The following is a 13329-nucleotide window of genomic DNA, read 5'->3' as shown; positions in this document are numbered from 1 at the left end:
CTGCAGCACTATCCCTTTGCCAGTCACTTTTCCAGTCCACAGGTGCAACTGCTTACCCAGTATAAACTTCATCCCCAGCCAGGGAGCCAAACTCTGCCATCTGCTATGCCCCTGCACCCCACTGACTTCACTGACCGCAATGGGGCGTCACTGGTGTAATTGAGGCCAGACTGTAGCCTGTATAGTGCCCAGACCCGAATAATGATCTCTCGCTGACATTTGCCTTTACTAAGCCTGATTAACCATATCAGTCTCTCTAATTCTGGTTTAATTCTTCCAGGTCCCTTTGCTGCCTTCATATTGCTTGAGTTTCTGCTTGTATATGTGATCATAGTAACGGCCCTGATATCAGCAACGTTGGCGTGTCAGCCTGCAAAGCTCAGTGGATTTAAGACCAAACCATGTGAGTCATTCTGTTTATGATTTAACTATTGGGGGACAGGTGGTGAACTGATTTATTTCCTAAATGGGATTGAGGAAAGACCCTTGATAGGCCTGACTAAGTTAGAGGAAAGAGCTATATAGGCGGCTTTTACTGGTACTAATATTGACACACACACACACACGCTCTGCAGCCCATTCCCGTCACATTCACTGCAAGGCCTATCCGACATCTAACTCTTAACCTGCCCTGCCCCAAACACATGACTTTAAAAGGTGGAAATATGGGCCGAGGAGCAGGCAGCATGAAAGGACGTGGGATTAACTTCTGAAACCTCTGGCTCATGAATCAGCATTTTGGATGTGTCAGTCACTTTACTGTAACGAGCAGTGAGATAACACCAGGTATGCAGAAGGGATGAGTGAGAGACTGAAGTTATAATCAGGTGGAGCTCAGCAGCTTGATGGTGACCAGCATAGCTGTAGGATGGCTTGTCTGTCTGCTTAGCTGTTGAATTTGCACTGGCTTTTTAAAATATCAGCTGCCACGAGAAGAGATTTGATTCCCAAACTTCCTGTCCATTTCTTTCCATAACTCTGGTTTGTAATAGAATGCAAAGCCCCAGGATCTGACCTGTTTACTGCATGAGGCACTCCTTGGAATTATGCTCTTGTACATAGCAGAAATGTCCTCACACGGGAACTTGTATAATACATTTGTCTGTCTGCCTTCACATGCTTCTCTCCCTGTCCCAGGGCAGCGTGTCATCCTGGACTCAGCAGCCCCTGGAGCAGTGATATTAGTGGTCCTGTTTGCCAGCCTCCTACTCCAGAAAATCTCCCGGCTCCAAGGTGAGAACAGACCTTGTAGTGACCTGTGTTTACACTGCATGTTTCCCTGAGAACAAACCCTCACCTCTGAGAGCTGGAGACTCTGCATGGGCAGTTCTTGCTGCAGAGCCTGGTGTAGTGACCCCCCATCACTGGGAGCCACTTGTATCAAAACATGGGGACACTGCACATGAACTCAGAATGTGTCTGTGCTGCATGAGTATCCACACACAGCACTGACTAAACCCCCAAAGTCCCATCCCGCCATGCCCTTGGCTCAGCAGAAAACCGAGGAAGGGTTTTCAGGTCTGTCTCACCTTTGGTCACTCAAAAGTCCTGGTCAGGGATCTTGAGTGGACGTCCCCAGGGCAGCACATTTGAATCTTGTGTATTATCATAAAATATAGATGTTCCGGTTCTCTCCTCCCACAGACATGTCTTAGCCCTATAGAGGTCTGGATTAAATGCAAGTTTATGTCCTACATTTGAGCTCCCCTATGATTTCTTTGGGCAAATAAGCAAGCTGCTGAGAAGCTGTAACTTTTTCTCTCTTTTTAAAAAAAAAAACATATAGAGAGAGGCTGCTCACAGACTGTAGATCTGACAGGCTATGCAGTCACCTCAGCCGTAATCTCTCTCCTTGGCCTTCTAACCCTCTTCATTTGGTGTGAGTATCCTTCTGGTTTCATTCCAGTTGTTGTGTGGTCATAATTTACTCCCTCTCTCTTTCCTGGGTAACTTAGTGGCTCTTTCACTTCCCCCTGCTCCAACTGACCTGGCTACAGTCAATGCCCTGGGAGATGTCTTTGACTAGGGGACAGGTTTTTAAAGGTATTTAGGCACCTAAGAGTTCAGATAGGCTCGATTTGCTTCCTTTCCTACCCCATCTACCAACTCTCTTGGGATACTGTTCTCAAGATATGCAACTTCTTGTGCCCTTTTCTCCTCGTTTGCCTGGTTATCTCCGAGCACTTTGTAACACGGGTATTAACTTCTGGGAGTTCTTCCAAAAGTGATCGCTGCCCTGGGGAAGAGACTCTGGGAGTATGTTGTTTTCTTGAAGTTAATCTGTACGGTATCAATAGCTCTTTCTCCTGCAGTGTCTGAAATACCAGCAAGAGCAAATGCCACTGGAGATACTAGTAAATCAGGTTAGAACCAGGTAATTAACAGAGGGTGAAGTGCAGGTGATGGGGAGTATTAGGAAATTTTATTTTCCTGCTCACATTCCTGCCCTTGACTCTGAAATCCCAACATTTCCACCTTGTGATGGAAAGGGAGGATCTGACAACTTGTGCTCTCCAAAAGACTCTGATTTGCACTCCTCTCTATAGCTGGACTCCCTTAAAATGCCACACAGAGATGCAGTCACCCTCTACACAAAGCGTGACTTGTACAAAACAAGTCAGGAGCTAACCAGCCTCTCGCTGCTTTGCAGATCACAGGAGACAAGGAGACCAAAGAGAAAATAAACGACATTCCAAAGAGGAAGCAGACCAGGAGGTAGCAGGCCTTGTAACTCACTTTTTATTGTCTATATTTTGAGTTTCCTCTGCCAGTTCAGTTGTAAATTATTATTATGATTAATATTTAACTTACAACTTATACCACGCGGGGGAGGGGCCTGGCTTTAACCCACAGAAGGCAGGAGACTTGGAGCCAGAGCTGAAAATCCTGGCAGTTGTGGTTCTGAATAATTATATAATCCATACCAGGGTTTTAGTTGGGCTTTCTTTCCCTCCCGCCCAAGAATATGAAGAGTGCTGAACCTTAATTTACTTTCAGCTTTGAGTTGATCCCCATTGTCACCCACAGCTACAGGGCTTCTGTACACCCCAAAAACTAATAGAACTTGGGTATTTTAAGCTTGGAATGTTATTTTCCCCCAGTTATATAGCCATGGTAACAGGGTACAAGCCGAGCATTGTAACATCTGGTTTTCCTGGCTGTTCTGAAACAGAATGTGTCTGTCCACAAGCTGACTCTAGACCTTTATCAACAAGCTGGAAGCTGAAATAGCCAACCATTTAATAGGACTGCCACCCATTCAAGCACAATGCCGACACTCAAATGCAGATCTACATATCCTTTTATAAACGTAAATCATGGCCCCATGGGGTAGAGGCATACGTTTTATATTCTCACCTTAGCGAGGGAGAGCACACATGAATTCACTGGTGAGGGGAAGTCTGATTTTAGTGAGTCTTTAGGCTGTCAAATTTATTTAAAAATAATGATCACAATCCCATTATTTGCAGTGGTGGTGTAGCCATGCCAGTCCCAGGATATTAAAGAGACAAGATGGGGGAGGTAACATCTTTTATTGGGCCAAATTCTGTTGGGGAGAGACACAAGCTTTGCAATTTACTCAGAGCTCTTCTTTGGGTCACTGTGTAGCTTGAAAGCTTGTCTTTCACCAGCAGAAGCTAGTCCAGTAAAAGATGTTCCCTCACTCACCTTGTCTCTCATACTACTGTTAACATGCCTACTGCAGTGGCTACTGAAGGGCCTCAACCATGGTCAGGGTCCCATCGTGCTAGGCTTTGTATGTACACTCACAAGACAGTCCTAGCCCCGTAAAGCTTACAGTCAAAGTGGATGCAGATCTACACTCTCCCCACAGGGTTTCCGTGCTGCTCTTGTTTTCCAGCAGAAATGACCACATCCCACCAACTTCTCCAAAGTGCCGGTTTTATTCACACATTCTCTCAGTGAGATATACCATTGCCAGGAGCTGCTGGCATCCAAGTAGCAATAAGGCGGTTTGAAATCCTTTCCTCTGTCTGTACAGGGCCTTGCCACTGTTCTGAATGTTTTAGGGAAGTGCTGAGTTCCCCTGCGTCCCATGACTAGGCTGGCACTGAGCCCTAGCAGTGGGATGCGGCAGGGCACACTTCATGTACATACATGTGTTGTGCAGATGCAGCAGGAGCCTGAGGAAGACATGCAGCAACAGCCATAAAGAGCATTCCCTAGTCTCATGCCACCAAGAATGATCCGGAAGAAGCTACAATCAAATTTGGAAACCCTGTCGTCATTATGGCCAGGTCTCGGGAACACCCATACCTAAGTCCGGCCAAGGCTTCCTCTTGCAGGCCTGTGTGATTGGTTGCTTATACACTTTGCCAACATTTAACCACCTGGGCTGAAATTTTCACTGCCAGGACTCTGCCTCGGGCTCAGTCCCCCCTCCCACCCCAGAATTTCAGTAAAAATCTATTCCATTGTTGCTGAAAGCACGGTTAGGGGAAAATAGGAACTTTTTTGCTAATGTTAACCAAGTTTTTTTTCCCCTTGTTTCTTTGAAGCGCTCTAGTTCCTCCGTGTTTCTGAAGCAGGCATTTGAAGTTGGGCAAAGCGGTGGGCTGGGGTCAGAGATGCCTTTTACGGTTCTCATGAAAACACACTTAGGGCTAGTCTACACTATAAGCACTACAGCAGTGCAGCTGCGCCGCAGCGTGGCTGGTGGAGAGAGCCCTCCTGTCAGCATAGCGCTGTTCACAGCAGCACTTAGGTCGGTGAAACTTGCATCGGTCACAGGGGTGGCTTATTCACTCTGCTTTTCCATTGCCTTGGGTTAACAATTCTCTGCACATCAGAGCTTTTATTAGCAGGAGAGGCCTCTTACAGAGGGAGTATCAATCTAACTCCCCCCCCCCCGCCCCGCCCCGATTCATTTGCAGATGTCTGTAACTAAGAGGTTACACAAGGTCACTCCTACCAGGACTGGTTGTAGAATCCAGTCCTGTAGGGTAACAAAGTGACTGGGAGTTGGGTTTGCCATCTTAGTTTTGTTGGTGATGGAAAAAACACAAGGAGGTAGCATGACTAGCCATTACCCCAGGGCCAGCCTTAGGGCCAGGCAAACGGGACCCATGCCCAGGGCGCCGGGGGTCGCCACAAGGGGCTCGGGCTTTCCCTGGCTGGCTATGGCCGGACTCCTCTCTTCTCCATCCCCTCCCCTGCCTCCTAGCCCCTCCCTCCTCAACCAGCCAGCTGAGGGCTCCAGCTCTGCCTCAGCCCCGGGGAGCCCAGAGCAGCGCAGCCGGGGTTGGTCACTGGCGGCCCGGCCCACCACTCGCTGCCCGGAGCGGAGCCGAGTCCCTCCCTGCCTGCAGCCCTGCTCTGCTGCTCCGTGTCTGGCAGGGGCCGGGCAGGCTGGGGCCAGGGGGAGCAAAATTTCCACGTGAGTGGGGGAGGGGTCGGGCCGAGCTGGGGGGAGGAGGGACTTAAAGTGACAGTGCGCTCACTGACTCTCAAACTTCCCTAACACACACACTCTGCCTCTCATTGTCCCCCAACACAGATTGTTTCTCTCACACGCAGTCTCACACTCCCCAGTACACACTCTGTCTGTGAAAAGGTTCTGATTTGCTGAATAAGTTTATGCTATTTGTATGCATGTATCCTTTTTGTATCTGAAGTTGAGTATTGGCTCTATACCTGGATTTCAAATGGTTGCTCCTGGGGTAATGCCCACAAGATAGTTAGCCAGCACATCTTGAAGGGACTAGTCAAAGTAAGTGGCTCACCAAGGGACACTTAACTCACAATGGACCATGGGAGACAACCATCTACATTGAATGGACTTTCCTGTGGACATTCCGTATGAAGTATAGGTAATGGCCTGGAAGTGATTGGGGAGGGGGGCAGGGAGCCCATAGGAACCAGAGGTAATAGCGGAAGGTGGAGCGCCAAAACACAAGTTCACCCAGGGCACTATTTTCACTAAGGCCAGCCCTGATTAACCCTCAATACACAAACCAGGAGTAGCGCCTGATAGTTCCTGTACTAGCTAGCAAATAGTCATGTAAGCCATTCCACTGTACTGCTGTTACTATTAAATAGCTTTATGTTGTACTGGTTCAAACCCTAGCATTAGTTCACCTGGCTGTCAGTAAAGCTCAATAGGATGTCAGAATTGTGTTTGTTTTAGATGCTAGAAAATTACTTGTAGAAAGCTACATGAGAAGATTATTAAGGTTGCAAAGTCAGGCACTCAATAAATACCCGGAGGAAAGATTGCCCATGTAATCACAAATCTGCACCTCGGGCATAGGTTTTTAATGGTGTAGTTTTTAATTGCCTACTTTAATTTAGTCTACTGGACCCCTGCCTCAGTCAGTGCTCAGGGTGGACGCTACATGAGGTGATGGGTGGCAAGAAAAGAACTGTTGTCTTGTATTGGAGGCCTGAGACTGAAGCGAGACAGATTCTATTTCAGACTCTGTCACAGACTTCCTGTGGTTTATTGGGCATATACAGAAGTGTGTGTGGGAAGGGCAGGAGTGGACAATCTCTGTTTGGGCATTTCCTAACTTTTCAGTGTTGGATTCTGCAACTTTAATGTCGCTTCTACAGAGCATAATTCCAGTTTCATTCAGCTCTTGCACCTATCTGTCAGCCATGTTACTCATGTTTTTTTGTCACTGTTATATTAGTGTTAGAATTTTCTTTTATAGCATTCCTTTGTCTGTGTTAGGAGTAATATAAGTAAAATGACTGAGAGAAATATTACCTCATGTTGTCTTGTTTCTAATCTGATCTCCCCCTCTCCCTGCACTCTCAGCAGTGAGGTGAGGGCTCCTTACCTTACCCACGCTGTACCCATCTAGCCAGTTTCTGGCTTCTCCGCTCACACGTCCTTGCTGATTAGGGCAGACTCAAACCCAGCTCCTTCAGACTGCCATCCGAACACTTCTGAGCCCTGTTTCCTTTCCATCCAGAGGTAAATGGCATCCTCTTTCTCACATTCTCTCCTGAAAAGTTGATTGACCAAAGACAGAGACAAAAGGTAGATGATTTGGGTGCAAACCTCAAAGGTACTTAACTGCCTAAACCCCAGATTTAGGCATCTAAATGCCAGTTTTGGCTCCATAAAACTCCCACCAAACTCTGTAGGTGTCTAAATTCACTGACCACCCAAGTTCTCAGAGCAGAAGTTCCCTCAGCACCTGTTTTTGTCACTGGGCTGCCTCCCTGTATGCAACGGGGGAGGTGGGACCTGTATCCCACGTAAGCTCCGGAGTGATTCATGAACTATGGGGAGAAAGGTGGGGCCTGATCCACTGAGCCTCTGAGCATGCCTACTGGATCAAGGCCCATTTAGAATCTGGCAGCAAGATGGTGGTGCTACCTACCTTATAACTTAACATCTAGCCCAGAAGTTACAACACTCACCTGGGATGTGGGACACTGCACCATGGTGGATAAATACTTAAATAGAGCTAGCAAGCGAGAATGATGCTGTAGTCCAGGAGTTTGGGCACCCGTGGGGAAGGTAGGAGTCCCCCTGCTCCAATCACTGGCATTATTTCTCCAACCTGGAACAACTTCAACAGGAAAGGTAGAGGGAGCCTTACATCTGCATGGCTTGTAACTCAGTGATTAGAGCACTCTCCTGAGAGGTTTCATACCCCTGTTCAACTCATTGTCTCCCCCAGCAGAGGGAAGTGAACCCGAGTCTCCCACATTGCAGCTGAGTGCTCTAACCACTGAGCTAATATTGGTACAGGTAGACAGCACTACCCACTCCTTAGGAGCTGGTGCCTGAACTGTGTGACTGCAGGTGGCTAGTTCCCATTCATGCTTCAAAAAGCAGAGCTAAGTCCCTAAATTTCGGTTGCAGGGAGGGCCTACCTTCAAGAGAGGGGCAAGGCGTAGGACACATTGTCAGCATTACCCATTAGCTAGCTTAAGCAGCTCCCCAGCTGTGGCCTGCACCTGGACTTCAGCCACAGTACGGTTTTTGCATATCCACGGACTGTGATCCTTGTTCTCACCCTGGCCTGTCCAGAGATCTCAGTTCCACAGCCCTCCCTTGGGCCCAGTCCATACCTGACATCCAGCTTCAACCTGAGCCTCATCCACTATGCCTGACTCTTGGGAGGCAGCATGTGTGGTCTGAGTGTGGTCTTTCAACCAGTTTTGCACCCACCTGACCATAATTTCATCTAAACCACCTTTCCTTAATTTGCCTTATTAAAAAATAAGATATAACATGTCTACTGCTCCCCCATCCCCCACCCTGCCTGTCAAAGAAGGAAATGAGGTTGGTTTAGCCATGCTGGCTATTCCTTGTCATCCTCTGTCTTGTGTTGTATCTGTAGTTATTGAGTACAATAGAGCAATGAGACTCCACACCTAGAATGCTGGCTTGTGTGGCGCGCATTCCTGGGCTCCAGTCTCTGCCCATGCAGTGTGTCGAGAGCCAAGGCACCTACCAAGGCTGTGTCGAGCACAGTGTGTTGCGGTGATTTTTCTAGGTAGCTAAAAGTTGGGCAGTGTGCTGCTCAGCCTTGCGAGGCCTAAATCTCTTTGTGGATCTCACTTCCCACACCAGTAGGCCCTGAATTTTCAGGGTTGCAACCCCTTTACCTCTGTCTGCAGGCCCCTCCCCCACCCAGGAGCCAGGGTCAGGAGCGGGGCCGCAGCTTCTCCCAGGGGTGGGAGGCGAACAGGGGTAAGGAGGCTGCCACTGGGGTTGGATCTGGGGCTGCAGTTGGGGGCCAAGACCGGGGGTGGGTCTGGACACAGGACTGGGAGCCAGGGCTGTGGCAGGGGATGGGGCCGGACGTTGGGCTGGGAGCCAGGGCTGCGGCAGGGGATGGGGTCAGAGCAGAGCTGGGGTTGGATGGCGTTCCCGCCCCACCCCCTGTGGGGGCTGGCCTCTGCACTGCTGCCCGCCGCCCCGAATGTTCCTCCACACCCCCTAGGGGACTGCACCCCGCAGTTTGGGGACCTCTGCCTTACACAATGTTTTTTGGGTATTACTGTAACCCACGATAGGAGAGTGTGGATTATGAGCGCCCTCTACTGGCTGGTTCCCCACAGGTTTGAGTTTGTTACTATTTCCCACTAAAGGATTTAGGGACAGATTTTTCATGGTAATCAGGTGCCTACTGATTGAAAAATCCCACTATTGGCATTTTTAGGTACCAAAATGCCTTTACAAATTTGGCTCTTTGCCTTTTCATTTAAGCAGCAGAGGCTTATGGTTTAGCTCTGGAGCCCCACCTTTGTCATCTAAGCGTGACTGCCCCATTTTGGTAGGACATTCCTTTGGAAAGTTAGCTCAGTCTTTTTTCAAGCCCTTCAGACCTGTTGCGACTTCCAACCACTCACTTTTCTTTCTTCTTTGCCCTTGTCACCAGCAAAAAGGTTTCTGGCTTGCTCTGACTTCTCCAGCCACGCCTCTGGACCCCACCCCCTGCCTGCCAATCACTACTGCCCATCCCCTTTCTCTGATTAAAGTAGTGCCTCTCCAGGTGGGAAACTCCTTAAACATTGATATCATTTTTTCACGCACCATGGATTAGTATTTGGAATGCCACAGGCAACTAGTTCACACAGTACTGTACAGCAGTGCTGCTCAAACTAGGGCTGCCGCTTGTTCAGGGAAAGCCCCTGGCAGGCCAGGCCGGTTTGTTTACCTGCCGCGTCCGCAGGTTCGGCCGATCGCAGCTCCCACTGGCCGCGGTTCGCCGCTGCAGGTCAGTGGGGGCTGCGGGAAGCAGCGTGGGCTGAGGGAGGGGCTGGCCACCACTTCTTGCATCCCCCATTGGCCTGGAGCGGCGAACCGCGGCCAGTGGGAGCCGCGATCAGCCGAACCTGCGGACGCGGCAGGTAAACAAACCGGTCCGGCCCGCCAGGGGCTTTCCCTGAACAAGCAGCGCACATAGTTTGAGAACCACTGCTGTACATGACTGTATTGTACATGACCCCAACCTGACTTTGTTTTTCCTCCTAAAAATGAAAAAGAAAGGACATTCCATTGACACTGATGTGGTGGTGGGTGGGGAGAGTGGGGGATAAAGCTAGCTGTCTGTAGTCTGATTTTTTGATTGGGTTTTCATTCACAGTATGTACAAATTACAATGATACTCAGTGTTAGCATGACATTTTATTTGAATATAGGTTAAAAAAAAGTCTACATAGATTTGAAAAAACTAATGTATTTACATAGAAATCACATTGTCAAAGCTAAAGTATAGAACTGGTGAGTACCACATTGTTTCCACCTATAAATAAAACTGGACAATGGTTACTTTGTATTTTTAAGTGACTTGGGTACATTTAGCATCTTGTGTGAGCAAATGCTGTAACACCATAGCTGCAAGTTTTCATGTGTTTGCTTTATGCATTATTGTGACAATATTAAGTCCCAAGCAGAGCTATTGTACCACAAGTATTAAAATTTAAATATTTTTATTTTCTTTGCGAACACAGCAATGGCCTGTGTCTGTTCTTTCTTTGGTGTGAATAAGGAGTAACTCCAAAGTTACCAGAGCTGCACTGGTGTAACGTTGGGGAGATCAGAATCAGGGCTTAACATTTTGCTCTTTGGAAAGGAAGAAAAGTACATCTACATTTTCTTGCTATTGCATTTATTAAAAACAACTAATGCTGTGTGGATTTTTTGTGAGCTTTTTAAAGGCTGAGCTCTCTACAAATGACCCAGGGACTTTTGCCGTTGACATCAGAGCAACAGCAACAGGACTGGTGCAATAGAGGCTGGTCTTTAATGTTTACATTTCAGCCTCGCCCCAGTGTTTAGGTTTTTTATTCTATCGAGACATGAACAGTCTGCAACAGGAATCACATCATGTTAATTTTGGGGTTGTATTTTCCAGCCACGAATGGCACATGGAACAAGGAGGAGTGAAGGCTGCCAGTGTAGGGGTGAAATTCTTAAATTAGATCTGATGAATGCGACTCTTGTATGTGTATTACAGAGTCTCATTCATCAGATATAGTTTAAGATTTTACCCCTACTAGCAGCCTTCACTCCTCCTTAGGCCATATTCCATTCATATCTGGAAAATATATTCTATGAGTGCTTTTTCCAGCCCATTAAAACAAGGGAGGTCCAGGTGGGAGAGAAACTTCTTGCCTTTGGCTTCGACAGTGAAAGTTGGGGCTGCTTGAACCACTCACAGATCAAACTGGGAAAAGTTTTCCCCAAGTTTTGTTTTTTCAAACAGACACAGAATGTTTATTGCAGTTGGAGAGCAGCTGTTGGCCACCTCAAGGTGCAAACACACCCAACAGAGATTTACAAAGTCTGGGAATGTTTTGATTTCTCAGAGAATAGGTTCCTAGGGCTGTGCAGGATGCAGACTGAAAAGCTGCTTTCAGGAGGAGGTTGGGGAAGGGCTCACAATATCCCAAGACCTTACACAACAGACCTGCTGTGACACTGAGCACAAGCCTTCTCGATCCCCATTTGAGTAGGAACAGATGAACTACACACTGGTCTCCTCCTGCAGGTTCTGCAACACATGTTCTCCAGCAGATGAAGCATTAGACTGGGTTTAAACATAAATTTGTTATATCCTTCTCCAATACATAGAGCCAAATTCCCCACCACCACACTCCATAGGCATGGAAAGCCTATGCAGGGGACTGTGACAGGCAACTGAGTAGCTGGAAGGAGGCCACTATATGCCATAATGAAGGGATTTGCGGTGGTTCTTGCGGCATCACCAGGTGATGGACTATTCCCCCAGTTGTCAGGAACTTCCTGGAACCCTCTTCTTGCAGGTTCCTGTTTGCAGCACTCCTTTTGACCCTGGGAGGCCAGAAGCAGTTATTTCCAAACAAAGCTGTTAATTCTGCTAAGGCATTAAGAAAAAACATATTTCACTTCAGTCCAGGGCCAGCCTTGGTTTCAAAATGTTCTTAAGTGCACTTAACCTGGCACTCTGCACAGAGGTGAGCTTCGCTCACACAGCTTTCAAGGAAACTGGGCTGCCAGGGTTAAGGACTCATGTAGATTCAAGTTTCTCTAGCAACCACACTTTGTAAACATAACATGGCCAAAACACACACAGCCCAATCCCTTTTTCCCTATGCTGTGATTTTCAGCCTCAGTGTTACAAGCTGTGTTTCCCATTGTAGCATGGAGATAGGCTTTTAATAACTTTAAGTGCCCATGTACTATGCAAATAGACAATATATTTAGAGAGAGTATATAAGTCTGAGAACTTATAATCTTAAAGCAGGGGTGGCCAAACTGCAGCTCGTGAGCTACATGCAGCTCTTTTACAGTTAAAGTGCGGCTCACAGAGCCCCCCAAACTTCTCCCATTCTCCGCCTACCAGACTGGGAGCGGAGAACTCGGGGCTTCTGCCCTGTAGTGGGGCTAGGGGCTTTGCAGAGACGACGGTGCTGGCTGAGGGGGGTGGGCCCAATTTAAAGATTTGTCTCCCTCCTCTCCCCCAGAATGCCCCCTTTCACCCTCAGGGGCCTTTCCCTGCAGCTCCCAGGTGTTAGTTCCACATGGTGAGACAGCAGCAAACAGGTGGGAGCTGCAGGGAGGGGCCGCTGCTTTAGCTCTCCCTGCAGCTCCCAGCTGTTTGCCTCTGCCTCTCCCCACTGCTGCAGGTCCCACTTGCCGGCTCCAGCAGCTGCCGGGCAGAGAGAGGGCCTGGCGGCACCATGAGACTGACTTGGGCCAGCAAACCCTGGAGAATATATGGGGAGGCACATGACCCCACATGCCTCCCCCCACACACCGCCTCTGGCAGCTGGGAGGGGAGGCCTTGGGGCTTCAGCCCCGTGGGACGCACCTGTTCTCCAACTTCTGAAGTTTGTCATATGCGGCTCGGAGGATCAGTAAGTTTGGCCACCCCATTATAAAGCACACTATGAGCATCCAGCCAGCCTCAATAAATCAGGAGTCATCAAGTAATAAATTAATCCCATGCATCCCAGCTCACCATTCGGTCTCAAAAGCTCAAACAAATAGCTACACCTTCCAGTATGCTGCAGAACACATCAGTCTGGAAGCAAGAGTGTGAGTTCCAAAAATCAAGTGGCCTGATGGAACATCTTTAAAAAAGGGAAGAAGGAGGATCCTGGGAACTACAGGCCAGTCAGCCTCACCTCAGTCCCTGGAAAAATCATGGAGCAGGTCCTCAAGGAATCAATTCTGAAGCACTTACAGGAGAGGAAAGTGATCAGGAACAGTCAGCATGGATTCACCAAGGGCAAGTCATGCCTGACTAATCTAATTGCCTTCTATGACAAGATAACTGGCTCTGTGGATGAAGGGAAAGCAGTGGACATGTGTTGTTCCTTGACTTTAGCAAAGCTTTTGACACGGTCTCCCACAGT

The 13329-nt window shown here is 48.2% G+C and overlaps 2 protein-coding genes across 6 annotated transcripts in view; one reads left to right on the top strand and one right to left on the bottom strand.

Moving 5' to 3' along the window:
- LOC114020402 overlaps positions 1-10439 on the top strand; it is a 32974-nt gene extending 22535 nt beyond the window's left edge. For 4 of the 5 annotated variants that reach the window (XM_043522086.1, XM_027826354.3, XM_043522087.1 and 1 more), the window contains 5 exons: positions 281-403; positions 1138-1233; positions 1787-1879; positions 2651-2715; positions 4133-10439. In XM_043522086.1, the coding sequence (XP_043378021.1) occupies positions 281-403; positions 1138-1233; positions 1787-1879; positions 2651-2715; positions 4133-4174 (419 nt within the window). In that variant the 3' untranslated portion in view covers positions 4175-10439. The remainder of the gene's footprint in view (positions 1-280; positions 404-1137; positions 1234-1786; positions 1880-2650; positions 2716-4132) is intronic. The other variant, XM_027826356.3, reaches the window with a different exon arrangement.
- Positions 7974-13329, bottom strand: part of LOC114020397 (hepatocyte cell adhesion molecule) — a 36657-nt gene continuing 31301 nt past the window's right edge. Inside the window, exon 7 of the mRNA XM_043522088.1 lies at positions 7974-11825. Coding sequence (XP_043378023.1) covers positions 11605-11825 — 221 coding nt within the window. The 3' untranslated portion in view covers positions 7974-11604. The remainder of the gene's footprint in view (positions 11826-13329) is intronic.

This window comes from Chelonia mydas, chromosome 9, assembly GCF_015237465.2.
Source record: "Chelonia mydas isolate rCheMyd1 chromosome 9, rCheMyd1.pri.v2, whole genome shotgun sequence".
Taxonomy (NCBI): Eukaryota; Metazoa; Chordata; order Testudines; family Cheloniidae; genus Chelonia; species Chelonia mydas.
This window is presented reverse-complemented; position numbering and strand designations above follow the sequence as displayed.